This window comes from Pinus tabuliformis, chromosome 9 (genome assembly GCF_031772625.1).
Source record: "Pinus tabuliformis cultivar Carrire ecotype Pingquan chromosome 9, CPIR1, whole genome shotgun sequence".
In the NCBI taxonomy this organism is placed as follows: Eukaryota; Viridiplantae; Streptophyta; class Pinopsida; order Pinales; family Pinaceae; genus Pinus; species Pinus tabuliformis.
This window is the reverse complement of record NC_142307.1, coordinates 566,172,743-566,187,094: the sequence shown is the minus strand read 5'-3', so window position 1 is coordinate 566,187,094 and position 14,352 is coordinate 566,172,743. Positions and strand designations below refer to the sequence as shown.

General features: G+C 37.3%; 1 protein-coding gene and 1 pseudogene across 1 annotated transcript; both read left to right on the top strand.

Moving 5' to 3' along the window:
* The first annotated feature begins 3,820 nt into the window (after nt 1-3,820).
* On the top strand, nt 3,821-9,171 carry LOC149149790 (aluminum-activated malate transporter 9-like). The gene is made up of 5 exons (XM_089442589.1): nt 3,821-4,067; nt 8,101-8,238; nt 8,342-8,611; nt 8,711-8,847; nt 8,950-9,171. The coding sequence occupies exons 1-5, from the start codon at nt 3,821-3,823 to the stop codon at nt 9,169-9,171; spliced, it is 1,014 nt and encodes a 337-aa protein (XP_089298715.1).
* Nucleotides 9,172-9,515: 344 nt separating this feature from the next.
* On the top strand, nt 9,516-13,838 carry LOC149149789 (presenilin-like protein At2g29900 pseudogene; annotated as a pseudogene).
* The last annotated feature ends 514 nt before the right edge of the window (nt 13,839-14,352 follow it).

Genomic DNA, 14,352 nt, shown 5'->3' with positions numbered 1-14,352 from the left:
TGTTCCGAGATGGATGGCAGTGGTGGTTAAAGGTGGGAGGGATTTTATCTTGGGAAACTCTTGTTGAAGCGTAATGAGAAACGTGTCGACCAGTCAACATCAGCGAGAAATCCTCGGAAGCGCTTCCAAGCTCCTGGAAGGCGAAGGGCAACAACAAAACAATTTCTTTGGGATACTTTCTGTTTCGCGGAAATAGGTGTAGCGACCTATTTACACGAAGAATAGAAATCTGGTAATCCAACGTTTCGACCGTTTTCACACATTATAACTCAGAGGACTCATAAGTAGAGCTAACTACGATGACCCGCTAACACAATCGTGAAGCCCTTTCTTTACCTTTTAATTTTAGAAATTGTATTTAACCGTTGATGATGCAAAGGTTTCAAGAATTGATACATCGATTTGTCTTTAAAACAAAAACAGAAAAGTACTCCTTTATGAGCATAGAGCGACAGTTGTTGAGAGATCTAGTCCATTTTTGTTTGGCTGAAATAGACACAATATCAAGCAGAAGATTAGAACAATATTACAAGGAAAAAGACAACACCAATAGCTAGATTGATTTCTAAAAATAGAACCAATAGGAAGGAAACAATTAAAACAATATTACAAGGAGAAAGATAAGACCAATAACTGGAGAGATATAAAGAAAAATTGATAGAGTAAGGTTTATTGAAATTTAAGAAATGAGATATAAATGAACTAAACGTGTAATGACTATTTTGGGACTCTGAAGGCTAAGTCATTGCATTTGGGATCACCTAAGAAGTATAGTGGAATTAAAAAAATTATGTTGGTGAATAATTGTAAAATGTTATTAATACAGATAAAAAAAAGAAATAAGATTTTAAATTTGAAAAATGTGTTATTTAAGAGTAAGGATAGTGGTAAAGATTAAGTTTTATTAAGATGTTAGAATGCATAGAAGTATTTAAAAATGAAAATAAATAATGCAACATATGAGAAACACTCTTTAATGCATCTTATAACACTAATCGATCAAGATGTTCAGCTTTTCAAAAATGTTCCACTAAAGTGCAAAATATTGAAAGAAAGTGCGTCCATCATTCTCCCAAAATTAATTTTCCCTTTTTCCTTTAGAAAAACCCTAGAGTAATTCAACCCTTTTCAACTTTACCCTTGGCGAGTAATTCAACCCTTTTCAACTTTACCCTTCGCACTAAGATGCTTGTGGTTGTCGTTGGGAAAAGCTCTTCGAGGTCCCCTCCCATCTCCCATCACCCTCATAATGAAAGAAAAGCCTCCAAGATACCATAGAACTTTTATGCCAACTCCATTACAATGAAGAAGCTTGCCCCTTAATAGATTGTTGGAAACATGTACTAGATTCCTAGTGTTAAGCTACCTTTATGGACATCATTAATAAAGTATTGGCAATAATAGAATGAGCTTTAATTTGTCAATTTAAAGCTATCTAGGCCTTCCTTCTTGCTGTGGAATAAAGATTGAAAAAAAAAAAAAAGATTTCATTAATCAAGGGTGCAAGGTTGTGTTCTTTGTATAATCTAGAGTGTATCATTTTATTATTTGGACTAAACATGATTTTGCTCTAATGTAGATGTGACTTCACGCGGTTAAGAATCATATACTTAATCCAATCATCACTCAATTGTTCATTTAAAAGTTAAAATTATCTCTATAGTTTAACGATCTAGAAGCTATCATGGACACTCCACTAGAATAGTGCATCACAACTTATTTGATAAAATTACTAAAACATATACTATACAGGTTATTTTTTCATTTATAATTCATATTATTTAATACCATATTTCATGAGTTACCTCATAGATAAATAATAGAAGAAAATAAACAAGTGGCAACCACAATAGACATAAATGTTTCCCTAGGAAACCCTTACAAGGGAAAACCCCTCTATAAAGTTAGGCTTGTTTGCTTTTCTTCTTATAGTATGGAAATATGCAAGTACAAAGGAAGGAGTACTCTCTGTGAAGTTATTAAGACATGTGACCTCTATGATTGCCACCAAAAATTAAAACCCTCTATTCTTCTCTATGATGGGAGTGGTATTTGGCTTCTTTGATGCATATGGAAGATCTTGTATTCATGGAATCAGTTCGACTACTTTGGAAAGCTAACAGGTGATGGGACGGACAGAGGAGACGTGCTGATACGAAATTTTGTGTTCACATATGGGAGGTGATTAGTAACCAATTTCAAAGTTGCGCATGGGTGGGAGGGATTGCGAGTCACTGCTTTGACTAGATGATTGATGAGTGGGGATGAGAGGACACTCAACCATAAATAACTACTGACCCTCCTTCTAGCGCTAGAAATGTTGACGGTGTTGGATTCACCAACATTAAAGGGATCTGCCCATTATGAAGTCCCAATTAGACCTCACACCATTTGGTGTAAGAGTCCCATCCAGTATGATGGCCTGATTTCCATTATCTTAAAGATATGCCTTAGCTCTTGCTTGTCAACACATGAGAGTGGTATACTTAGTCTTCAAAAAACGAGGCTCATGTGCTTGGTGAGTGCTTAGTGTAACTTTTTTCTATGTTCTTTCACTGCAAAGGGAGAGGGTGAGAGGAAGTCTCAAGTCAAGAGGGAATAGTCCCAACTCTGTTAGAGACACACAACACAATATGACATGTGAATATTTCGATAGTTTAGTCCACACAAATGTAGCGCTCACAAACACAAAGTGAACAGATATCACGTACAACACCCAACATAATAGTCCACATGAGTGCAATGGTCGTTATAACAAGTTTACAAGAATGGACCTGTCGAGTGTCCGATGGAGTAGTCCACACGGGAAAGACAGTGTTAACAACTGATACAACACATTTCCAACAACATATTCACTAAAACAACCGAAATATTTCAAATATCTTAGTACAGATTAAATAAACATGCATTACAAGTTTCCAAAGAATAGTCTTACAAACGAATACAATACATGTGTCAAAACGTGATGGCCTGTTAACAGGCTTCTAAATTAAGAGAAAGTTCCAAGACACATTTGTACACCATACATCACTAACCCTGATTGCGGGGCATTGGAGCTAGTGGTCACTTCTCAAAGGAAAGACTAAGACTCTCAAGGCTATGTGGGAGGAGCCAAGGTGAAAAGTCTTTTGCATGTACAAATGAGCAGTATATATAGCCAAGGCTAAACTTGACCCTTGTGACTCTTCGACTTCCCTCATGACTGTTTGACTTACATGACTTTTCAACTCGCATGGCTCTTCAACTGACATGGCTCTTCAACTTCGTATGTGGGTCTCTTGGACTTCCACGTTACATTACATTTATTACATCAGTATGGCCCACAATAGTGATGTGGTTGGGACGACTCATGACATCACTGGACACGACAATGCTTGTATGTTTATGCTGATGGTGGTGTCCATGTCGAGCTATTGTGTTGTTGAGTGATGAGTGTGCTCATGGTGTATCATAGCTTCACCTCCACATGGCAAGGTGTGTGGAGTCTTCGATGATCTTGGTGTTCGCTTAATGTTGCATTTACATGTATCCCCTTCACTGATACTTTGCATGCTTCATGTGTTCATTCGTTCATGAACAAGTCTCTTGGCATGTGCTCCTTGTTCATCTCATTTGTCATCGCGCCATGTCTTGTCCATGTACCTATATCTACAATCACTCATGACGAGATGACATCAAATCCATAAATCCCCTAATCTACCATGATGCATCATCTTTCGCTTTCGGTGCAGGGGACTGGGAGAGAGGACAAGGTTCTGAAACTGCGAAAAGAAAATTTCAGGCCAGGATGTGAGGCTCTGGGGCATTGTCAAGAAAAACTATGCAAAGGTCACTGGGAGGCTGGGATGAGAAGTCTAGGATAGCAGTGACATTCTGTAGGATCTGGCTCATTGAGGAGGCGGAACTACGCAATTTTTCCGAGAAGGCAGTGCGGGTAGTAGGGGGCACCGGTAGTGAAAATTGTGCAAATTTCCAGAGGAGGCTAGGAGCGGGCTATGGGAGCTTGCTGGCCAAAACTGCACAAATCTGGGATGTAGTCATGCAGGACATGTCTGCACAGTTTCTGGGTTGAGCAGGATTCTAGTCAGCCAGGCTTGCAGTCAACTTAGATTGAGATAGCTTCTTGGGCATCTTTTGCGTTGTTCTGGGTGATAGTTAGCTAGGTCGATTCTAGGATTTCGTAGTGCAGACTGCATAGGATGCAACGTCAAGATTTGCACAATTCTGGGCAACAATACTTGGTCACTAAGGGCTGAGACTGTGCAGTGTAGCTTATTGGATGTCTCGCTGATGGAGGGTGGTCCTGTCAATAGATCTCCGACAAAATGGTTAAGTGTGTGAACAAGTGAACTCGTGTATGCATGACCTTGTGAACACATTCATCATGACTCGACGATAAGACACCTTAGACCAATAGGACAACATGATCAATGTCACTGACTAAAGGGTGTGAGCAACAAGTGCGACACTTGAGAGAGATCGTCAAACGACTGTGATGACACTTGCACGACATTGCATACAACTCCACGTGTGAGTACGACAAATGATTACATAGCGAACACAACTTGTACACATGAAGACATACCTTGAATATAGCTAGAACAAGACTACAAGCATGACATTGCAACCAACATGCTAAAAGGCGATCGGTGAACGGTCAAGAAAAGAGGGTGTAAAGACTCGACACGAGCTCATGGGATGAGCTCGAGGGTTTGCAAACATCAAGGAGAAAAGCAAGGAAGGCTCTGAAATTGGATGCAGGCCAAAATTTTAGAGGGTGTTGTAGCTGCTACAATAGGATTTTAGGCTCATGTCGAATCCAGAAAGAGTCTCACTATGACCACAAAAACTAGCTATATGAGACAACTCCCTTTTCCCATGAATTTTAACCAAAATTTATATTCAACACGTTGCACAGTCCAAAAGACATTATTTATGGAAGCCATTCATTATTATTATAGACTCACCACCAGTTCCTTCCAACAATCTCCCCTCCATACCATTCCAACCACACTATCAGTACGTTCCAGCCACATTGCTTACGTACTGATCCAAGCAAAAAAGCATTATTTTGTCACACTATGTTGGAAATGTTAACGAGTGAGTAGTTTTTCCTGCTACTTCTCCATGTCAGTACAATCCATGTTTTCACATACCACAAGCAGTTATCTACAGATCTTTATAGGAGTATATAAATTGTTTTATTCGTTACACTTGTTTGCAGTGTAATTTATAAACTTATTTTGTGACATTATGTTTTTAAATGTTAACCAGTGAGCAATTTTTCCTGCTCCATCTCCACTTGAGTGCAATCCATGTTTTCACATACCACAAGAAACCATCTACAAAGCTTTATAGGAGTCTATAAATTGTTTACTCCTATAAACATTTTGACTGAGTGAAATTACATAAAAAGGTTTAGACCTTGAGATATTTAATCCCTCTCTGAACTTAATAGATCCAGAGTTAAGATAGATCTAGACTGGCATAATATAATATTATATTAAACCTATTTAAAAGTACAATATTTGGAATATATCTTTCCCAACAATGTAATATTATAATAAAACAAAAATTTTATGACAACCAGAGTATGGATATGTTTAATTGGTAAAACAATCAACTCTATTATTAACCTCCAAAATAGGAAATAACATAATTCAATTTCAAACTGAGATAAACATATCACCAAAATGTTTATGTATCAAACTATTTTTTTTTTATTTAGTTTAATTATTTATTATGCTATATTAATGGAATTTTAGACATGCATTTATTTCTCTAGATATATATGTTATTATAATAATATAATTTTAAAGTTATGGCTAAGTCCATATTAAATTAGTGTATAAGATTAATCTTTTGTGTAATATCTACATCCTCTACCATTCTTTCACTTTGAAATTGTGAATTTTTACTAGGAAACATGTATTTTTGTCGACACACATCCTCCTACTAAATGTTTGTAAATTAGCCTCTCTTTTAATAAAAAGTTTGATATTATGGTCAATAATCAAGATGATGGGATATTCTCACAGTCTTCTCTACATCTATAATAGATGTTTTACTACCCTAGTAGATTTGAGCATCCTTAGTGTGTTTTGGCTCAAATTCCAGCTCCCCACAGAACCATTCTCTCAGTTGTATCATCCTGCTCCTTGGTTAGCTTGGTGTAGTCTCTAATTTTCTACACATGTAAGACCTCTCCTATGGGTTTACCAGCTTTGTTTCCTTTATGTTCTCGTAGGCTATGCCATGGCAGAGGATGCACTCTCGTCAAAGTCAAGACTATTAGAGCATATGCACTCTCGTCACGGTCTGGGAGTCAAGGCCTTTGAGCAGACCTGAGTCTATCTTGAAGCCGAGTTTGTTGCTACTATTTTCCATTCTCCTACCCCACCTGAGAAAATTCAATAATTGGAAGATTTCACCACCAATGATGGCGAGCCCCTTTGAAATCCAAATTAAGGTTACTAGTTGGGTAATTTACGAGGGAAAACCCACTTAATACCTTAACTCCACCCTTCATTGAAAAAAGAAGACACTACTAGACTCTTGATCAAAGAAAAATATAAGGACCACAATGAGATGCCCCAATGAAACCCAAAGAGTCCACCTCCAACAATGCTCCTTTTCGGCCAACCTCTATACCCATTTGGCACATATAGAAGGTCATATTCAATATGGTCACAAACCTAAAGGGGGCTCAAGTGCATACGATAACCTCTTATGATAAATGATGCTTGCCAACGTCTCTTGGCTTATGTTGTGGCTCCAATAAATTTCTTTTACTTTCATAGTTAGATGGATGCTCAACTACACCTCGCACATGATGTGTAATAATTTTGACAATCCTTCTAAACAATTCTCTAAACCTAAAATAACTAGCATTGAATTTATAATTGAGTATTTTCACAGGTAGAAAACTAATGAAATGTCCTGGTTTGGTTTTCCTAGTGGAAGACCACTAGAATAAACAAGCAAAACATTGAACTTTGTATACGAACGTTTATAATTTAATATAAAAGTTTAATTAACTTTGAATACAAATGTTTATAATTTAATATTAAACCTTAATTAACAGAAGAAAAAAACTGAAAATTTATTAATACCTTTCTTACATTTTTAAATCCATAATCATATTTTCAAAATTTTCAAATTTACCTAATATAACAGGATTATAAATTAATTATTTAACTTAAAATTAATAGAAATAAAAACAATACAGCATAACTAAATGTCACCTATTTTCAATATAAAGATTGATTTATATATATATATATATATATATCATTTTCAATAGATATTGTCCAAGTACAATCACCGTTCTATGTCCTTTATTCGATCCTGTGTTTCTATTTAACCAGGTGTTCCGATTCATTTACTAGGATTATTAGATTTCAATTTAGTGACCAAGTGCATAGAATACCAAGTTTCAATTTTACGCCCACGTGCGTGGATTACCAAGCTCCAATTTACCGCGTGGATTTTAGGTTTTAGTTATTAAATTTCAGAGTTTTTTAAGCAGTTCATCCTTTTCAAGTTCCAACAAACAGCTAATCAATTTCGGGTTTTACGGAGTGTGCAGCCTACGGAGTTTTTATTTCGATTATAAGGCAGATTACCATGATTCAATTTCAGGTGAGTGGATGATCAGCTATTGGATTTTAGGGTTTTAGGTTTTAAATACCAGTTAATTGATTTTACTTTTAATTAGGCCGATAGGCCTTCCTATGCATCAACAATCGTCAACACTTTTAGCCTGCTCCGTTGGATCAGGGGAGACACTTTCAACCATTGATTTGAAGTCCCGCGCATAGCATCTGGCAAGCATGCACCGCACTTTGACTGCTTTTTCCAAATATCCATTGAGTTGCCTTCTTTTCACCTCCGAGTTCTGATGTCCATTGAACCTGGCCCTGTTATGCTAAAACTCTGATCAGATTGCCACTGGGGGAACACCTCCGAGTTCTGATGTCCATTGAACCTGGCCCTGTTATGCTAAAACTCTGATCAGATTGCCACTGGGGGAAATCTTAGGCAGATCCTATTTCCGGAACTGGGTTGTCGCCCAATATCAATCTTTCCAAACGGTTGCAGGTGCAACATTTAGCAAGGGCTTCAATCGAGGATTGGGAACCTTTTCAGCCGGTGGTTTAGCTTTTGGAGCTGCAGAATTATCCTTGTGTTCTGGAAAATTGGAGCCTGTGATGATTATCATTAGCATATTTATTGCAGGTATTAGTCATGGATCCGTTTTTGATTTAGGTGTTTTTGTCTATGAAATCTGCATGCTGAAAAATCTGTCTAACCAACCATGTTACTGATCGAATGGTTTTAGGGTCAGTGGCCACGTTTGCTAAACTATATCCAAAGATGAAACCTTACGAATATGGTTTTAGAGTATTCTTGATAACATTCTGTTTCGTAATGGTGTCCGGCTATAAAACTGGGGAGTTCATTCACACAGCAATAAACCGCTTTATCCTCATCCTTCTTGGTGCTGCTGTTTCTTTAGTAGTTAACACAAGTATTTACCCAATTTGGGCAGGCGAGGATCTACACAAGCTGATAGTGAAAAATTTCGTGGGCGTCGCAAAGTCCCTTGAAGGTCAGGGTTTTAAACACACGGCTTGCAATTTTAGTAGCTAACCATTTTTTAGAAAAGTTTGCTGTATCATCCCACTTGTTTCTGCAAATACTTTTACAGGATGCATTGATGGGTACCTTTCAAGATTTGAGCTTGAAAGAGTTCCCTCAAAAATTCTTACATGTCAGGCTGCTGATGATCCAGTGTACAGTGGCTATAGATTGGCTGTGGTCTCTACCACTGAAGAGGAAACTTTGGTATGCTACATGATTTGAATCATAGCCGCCCTGGTGCTCACCGTTTTAAGTTTTAACTTTCTCATGTCAGTGTACGTGGTTAAAGCATTCTAAAACTTTCAGGAAGGTTTTGCCAGTTGGGAGCCACCTCATGGCCGTTATAAAAAGATGAAGTATCCCTGGAAGCAGTATGTTAAAGTTGGAGGAGCATTGAGACATTGTGCATACATGGTTATGGCATTGAATGGATGTTTACTCTCCGAGATACAAATTAGTTTTCGAGCACCAGGAGAACCTAAAGCTGTGTTTTTTTCAAAACTGAATTCTCATAGTCCACTCTCATAGTCCACTGTGAGAGGTGATTTTACCTTGAAGCTTTTACGTTAATACTCGTAGAATTATTTAATCACTCCACTTTGTCTTGGGTACATCTTAATAAGGCTATTTTTGAATATTTCTCTTATTTGTACCGTCGTTATTTGTCTATTGCAGTTAGAGTACTCTAAACATGAAAATGATATCTCTGGTTGTGGATCTTTAGAATTTACTTTATTTTCCTGTTGCAGTTCTCTAAACAAGATGTAGATCTTTAGAATTTACTTTATTTTCCTGTTGCAGTTCTCTAAACAAGATGCAGATCTTTAGTATTTTCTTATAATTATATGAGAAGGATTGCATAGATAAAGTGTATGCGGCAACAAGGTTTTTTGTCCTATTAAGCATTTAGAAGGATAAAGATATTAAGCATTTAGAGGGATAAAGAAAATAATGGACAAATGTATCAATGTTCTGTTATTACATTTATTTCTTTAATATCCCCTTTACAATAAATGCATTTTTAACCAAGAAAACGCCGGAATGCATTTTTAACCAAGAAAACACCGGAGGGCTGCAGTTTCAGTTATCCATCTATGAAGACACCTTGTTCTATCTGTTAACGTAAATATCATTCAATAACGTTTTCTTTTTGATGCAGTTTCAATTATCCATCTATGAAGGCACCTTGTTCTATCTGTTAATGTAAAGGTCACCCAATAGCGTTTTCTTTTTGCTCTAGTTTCAGTTATCCATTTATGAAGACAAGTTGTTCTTTCTGTTAATGTAAAGGTCACCCAATAGCGTTTTCTTTTTGTTGTTGGAGAAGAAAGCATATCATTTTAGGACAAACTGGTTCATGTTTGTTATTTGATTGTTTTTATTTGTATAGTGATTTGATTATTACAATTTTATGAAGACATAAATACTTTATCCTTTTAAATTTGAAATTGTGATTTCCAAAGAGGAAAAAAACATTTGAATTTGAAATTGTGATTTCCAAAAGGGAAAAAAGCATTTAAATTTGAAATTTTGATTTCCACAGAGAAAAAGAAAACATATTCTTACCTTTTAGGCCCACTCTAACTATACTACCTTCATGAAAAGGTAATTTCAACAAAAATGCTTGAGAGATGGTTATTCATTCAAACAATCCCTCCTTTTCTTTTGCCCAATATGCAATCGCAATGAAATGTTAGCACTAATATACTAGGCCCTTAGGCTGTAATATTCCCTATTTTTATTTATTTAAATTCCTAGAATTTTTTTTTTATGAATTTCATTTAGAAAAAGCACACAATAATTTTTTCCCAAGAATTTAACAAATTTAAATAAATTATAGAGCCAATAATCACAAAGCTTGTAGACAAATTCCATTGCAAACCCCAGCTACTTATTTATAATTTTGAGAGGGAAATTATATCAAATTTTATTTTGAAAGGAAACTTGACAAATAAATAAGCTGGCGTTATTAGGTCCTCTTCAGAAACCTCCTTTGGCTGGATTCCTTGGACTGCAATGTGTGTTGTTTTAGCCTTAACACTCCAAAATCTCGTCCTTTCTCACTAAGTGCCAATGAAGAACTTGAAGTGGTTCTCCCTCTTGACTAGCTAGGGTGGATGTTTCACTACCGAAACTAATTACCACCAGCTAGTGTGTATGGTTCCAACACCAAAACTAATATCTCCACAAGGGTTTCACCTCACACAATAAGCTACTAGAGCTCCAATATCAATTCATCAAATATCCAGTCATCTACCAATCAACTCCCTTCTTTTTTTTAATAGTTTTCTCCATCCAAATACCATGGGTCATCTTTTAATAATAAAGTGACTTTGTATGTCTTGATTCTTAATTAAATCAAAAGTCACTTAATAATCCCTTTTTAATTTAATTACTCACTATCACCTTTAGGATGACATTAAGTAATTCAATTAATTGACTCCTCTTTTCTGTTCTCGAAAAGGGACATTACAGTCCTCCCTTCCTGAGATATCTTGTCCCAAGCAATCCAATCCTGTATTCCTGGGTCCCAAACGAACCTGGAGAATCGCTACTGCATACATTCTAGAATCTGTATGCCTAGTCCAATTCCTCGATCCTAAAGCCACATTGGGAATTGACACTCCCATTGCCTGAAAACTCCCTGTTCCCATATTCAAACCGAGCAAGAAACTATCCACAAGCATTCCTTACTATCCTATCATAATGAATTGTCTTCCTCCCTTGAAAAATTTGAAGCCCCAAGGAGCCAAGCAGTTGAACTACTTTCTTAGCAGATCTTGCATTTCCACTGTCAACCATAAAAAAATAATGAACTTGAAGAGGAAATAGCTTAAGTATCATTTTCCTGCACTCCGTTCTTTCTCAAGGACATCCCTTTCCTTTATTTCATCGGATGCCTCACTGCCAATTTTCTCTTCTTGTAATCCTACCTTTTCCTTCCTTAGCTTTTCAAAAAGTGCAACTGCAGAAGAAAGTGCTGATGTGGGCTTGGAGAGATTGGTTGGAATGGTTCACATTCAGGTCTTGGAGAAACAAGGATAACAACAAAAAATTGATGAGCTGCTACATGTGTTTGAATGACAGGGTGCAACATGGTCAGTAAAAGTTGGTGAAATAGAGTAGCTGGAAAGCCCAGCTGTATATATGACTAATCAATTACAAAAAAAAAAAAAATAGAGAAAGAATCAACATGGCTCCATTTATCGCCCTTGTTGTAACTGGCACAACTGAAACCTTCTTTAATATTGTAGCCATCATATCAAATACTGGTCCAGGATCTCCATCCTTTTTCATGAGTTCCATTGCATATGTCAGAACAACTGATGGGACTGTGTTAATATCCTCTACTCCATTTCCTCTGACCTCACAAGGCGGAGCAACTTTAAGCACCTTGTTACATTAATGAGCCAAGAGAGCCGACCAATTGCATTCCCATCCACAAGACACTTAAATTCTTCATTTGGGAGGTCACATCAGCAAACTTGATGCTTACAACCTTCAGCCAAATCTCCAATTTTCTTCACAGTCATCCATTGTCGAAAATCTATTGCATCCAAGCGATATAATGAGGCATCACTTCTCTGTAAGTCTTGTGCAAACTCAAGAGACTCATCATATGGCTGTCTTAATTTCCCTATAAGAAACCAAAAGACTCGAATACATCGATCAGGTGATGTAGTCACAAATTGTTTACCATCAGGACTGACCTCTACTGCAGAAAAGCCTCCCGGGCGAAAGGCGGCCGAAGAAGGCCAGAAAAAGGGTCACTATCATCTCCTTAACTGGTCATCGTCTTTATTTTCTTTGCCACTCTCATATATGATGAACAATCCTCTAATTCAGAATGGAAAAAATTTGGGGGCACTCTTCTAAATGCCCTTGTATTTGTAGTTGTTGTCACAGTGGTCACGTTCCTGTTGGTATGCCTTTTCTATTACAGATGCACGAAGTTTCTTCGTTTTTACATGGGTTTTGCAGCATTCGTTGTGTTGGGTTATATGGGTGGGGGCATGGCCGTGCTTTTGGTGAAAGCTCTCTCTATACCCATTGACTGCTTTACTTTTGGGGTTGTGCATTTTAATTTTGCTGTTGTGGGGGTGTTTTCTGTTTTCCTGTGCAAAGTGCCCATAATTTTCACCCAGGGTTACTTGGTACTCATAGGCATGCTTGTTGCATTCTGGTTTACTATGCTCCCCGAATGGACTTCGTGGGTGCTGCTTGTTGCAATGGCAGTATATGATGTTATTGTCGTTCTCATCCCGATGGCCCTCTCAAAATTTTGGTAGAGCTCGCTATTTCAAGAGATGAGGAAATCCCTGCTTTGATTTACGAGGCTTGCCCTGTTACAAGAAAACCCCACATCGCAGTCCCCGAGCATGAAAATAAAAATGCGCTTCTTCCTCGCAGTTGCCCTCTAGCTACTGAAAGTGAAGAAGAAGAAGAAGCAGCTTTGATAAACCCCTCCCTTCCTCCATCTGTGCAAAGATTAGAAAAAGCCCTCCCGCAACAACAGATGGGAAACATTTGGAAGAAACCAGCAAGTTCAGGTTCGAGATCTGCGTTATTGAAATCCTTGAATTCAGGATGTGATGAGAGCACTGCCTCTGCTTCTGCATCGCTACCTCATGAGGATTCTATTTAGGGTTTCAGAATAGCTGTCGCAGAGGAGGAGGCGGAGGAGAGTCGTGTTCACGGAGACACAGAGACACCAGCAAAAGAGGAATCAGTTCCTCTCGTAAATCACCAGGTGAGGACTTCTTCTTCCATATATGTGAATCAACAAGTGCGTTCTTTGCCATTGCCTTCTACACTATAAGGATTATTGACCCAAACTGATAGTGATAGTGAGGGGAGGCCGCACCCAAATGGGATTGAAGATTCTACACACACAGATACATACCAACAGGATGGGATTGGGCTTTCTGCATCTGGTGCAATTAAACTGGGATTTGGTGACTTCATATTCTACAGTGTATTGGTTGGAAGGGCAGCTATGTATGATTACATGACAGTTTACGCATACTACCTTGCCATAATAGTAGGCCTCGGTGTAACATTGATTCTGTTGGCCTTCTGTCAGAAGGCTTTGCCTGCTCTCCCTGTTTCAATTTCTTTGGGTGTAATTTTTTACTTCTTAACTCGTAATGGAAGCTTTCGTGGTTCAGATCATGACTCACCTTTTTCTTTTTTGATATTAGAGCAAAATAACTCCAATCGCCAAAGTTTCACTTAGCTTGAATACCCTTAAATAGACCGCTGGATATCGTGAGGCCACAAATCAACTCAACTCTGACAATTTGTTGTAAACTTATAAATTTAGCACAAATAGCATTGATTCTGTTGTATTCTATTCTTATCATTTCCTTCGGCAAAGCAATATACTCTGTAATTTGATTTTGTATTTGAAATTTATTGCAAGAGGAAATCTATGGAAATTTGAAAACATTATTCTGATTATTTTAACAAACGACAAAGAGCGTTTAGAAGGGTAATTGCACAATGATCTAGTCCAAGAAAACAAGGTTTTCCACAAACCAATTAACTCTTCTAGAAAAATTCAACAATTCCAATTAAAAATCCTATCGGCCTCTCTTTGTACCTTTTGGGACAATTGCTAGTTATTAGCTAATAGATTTTAAGTTTGTTAATGAAATTTTTTTGGAAAGAATTACATTGAGAATATTTGGTGCACCTATTTCGAACCAA

Excerpts from the sequence above, each read along its gene's own strand:
- LOC149149790 (XM_089442589.1), top strand. The coding sequence starts at position 3,821 with ATGCAAAGGTCACTGGGAGGCTGGGATGAGAAGTCTAGGATAGCAGTG. Across the intron at positions 8,239-8,341 it reads CATTAGCATATTTATTGCAG|GGTCAGTGGCCACGTTTGCT; the intron begins GTATTAGTCATG and ends GAATGGTTTTAG. Across the intron at positions 8,848-8,949 it reads CCACTGAAGAGGAAACTTTG|GAAGGTTTTGCCAGTTGGGA; the intron begins GTATGCTACATG and ends TAAAACTTTCAG.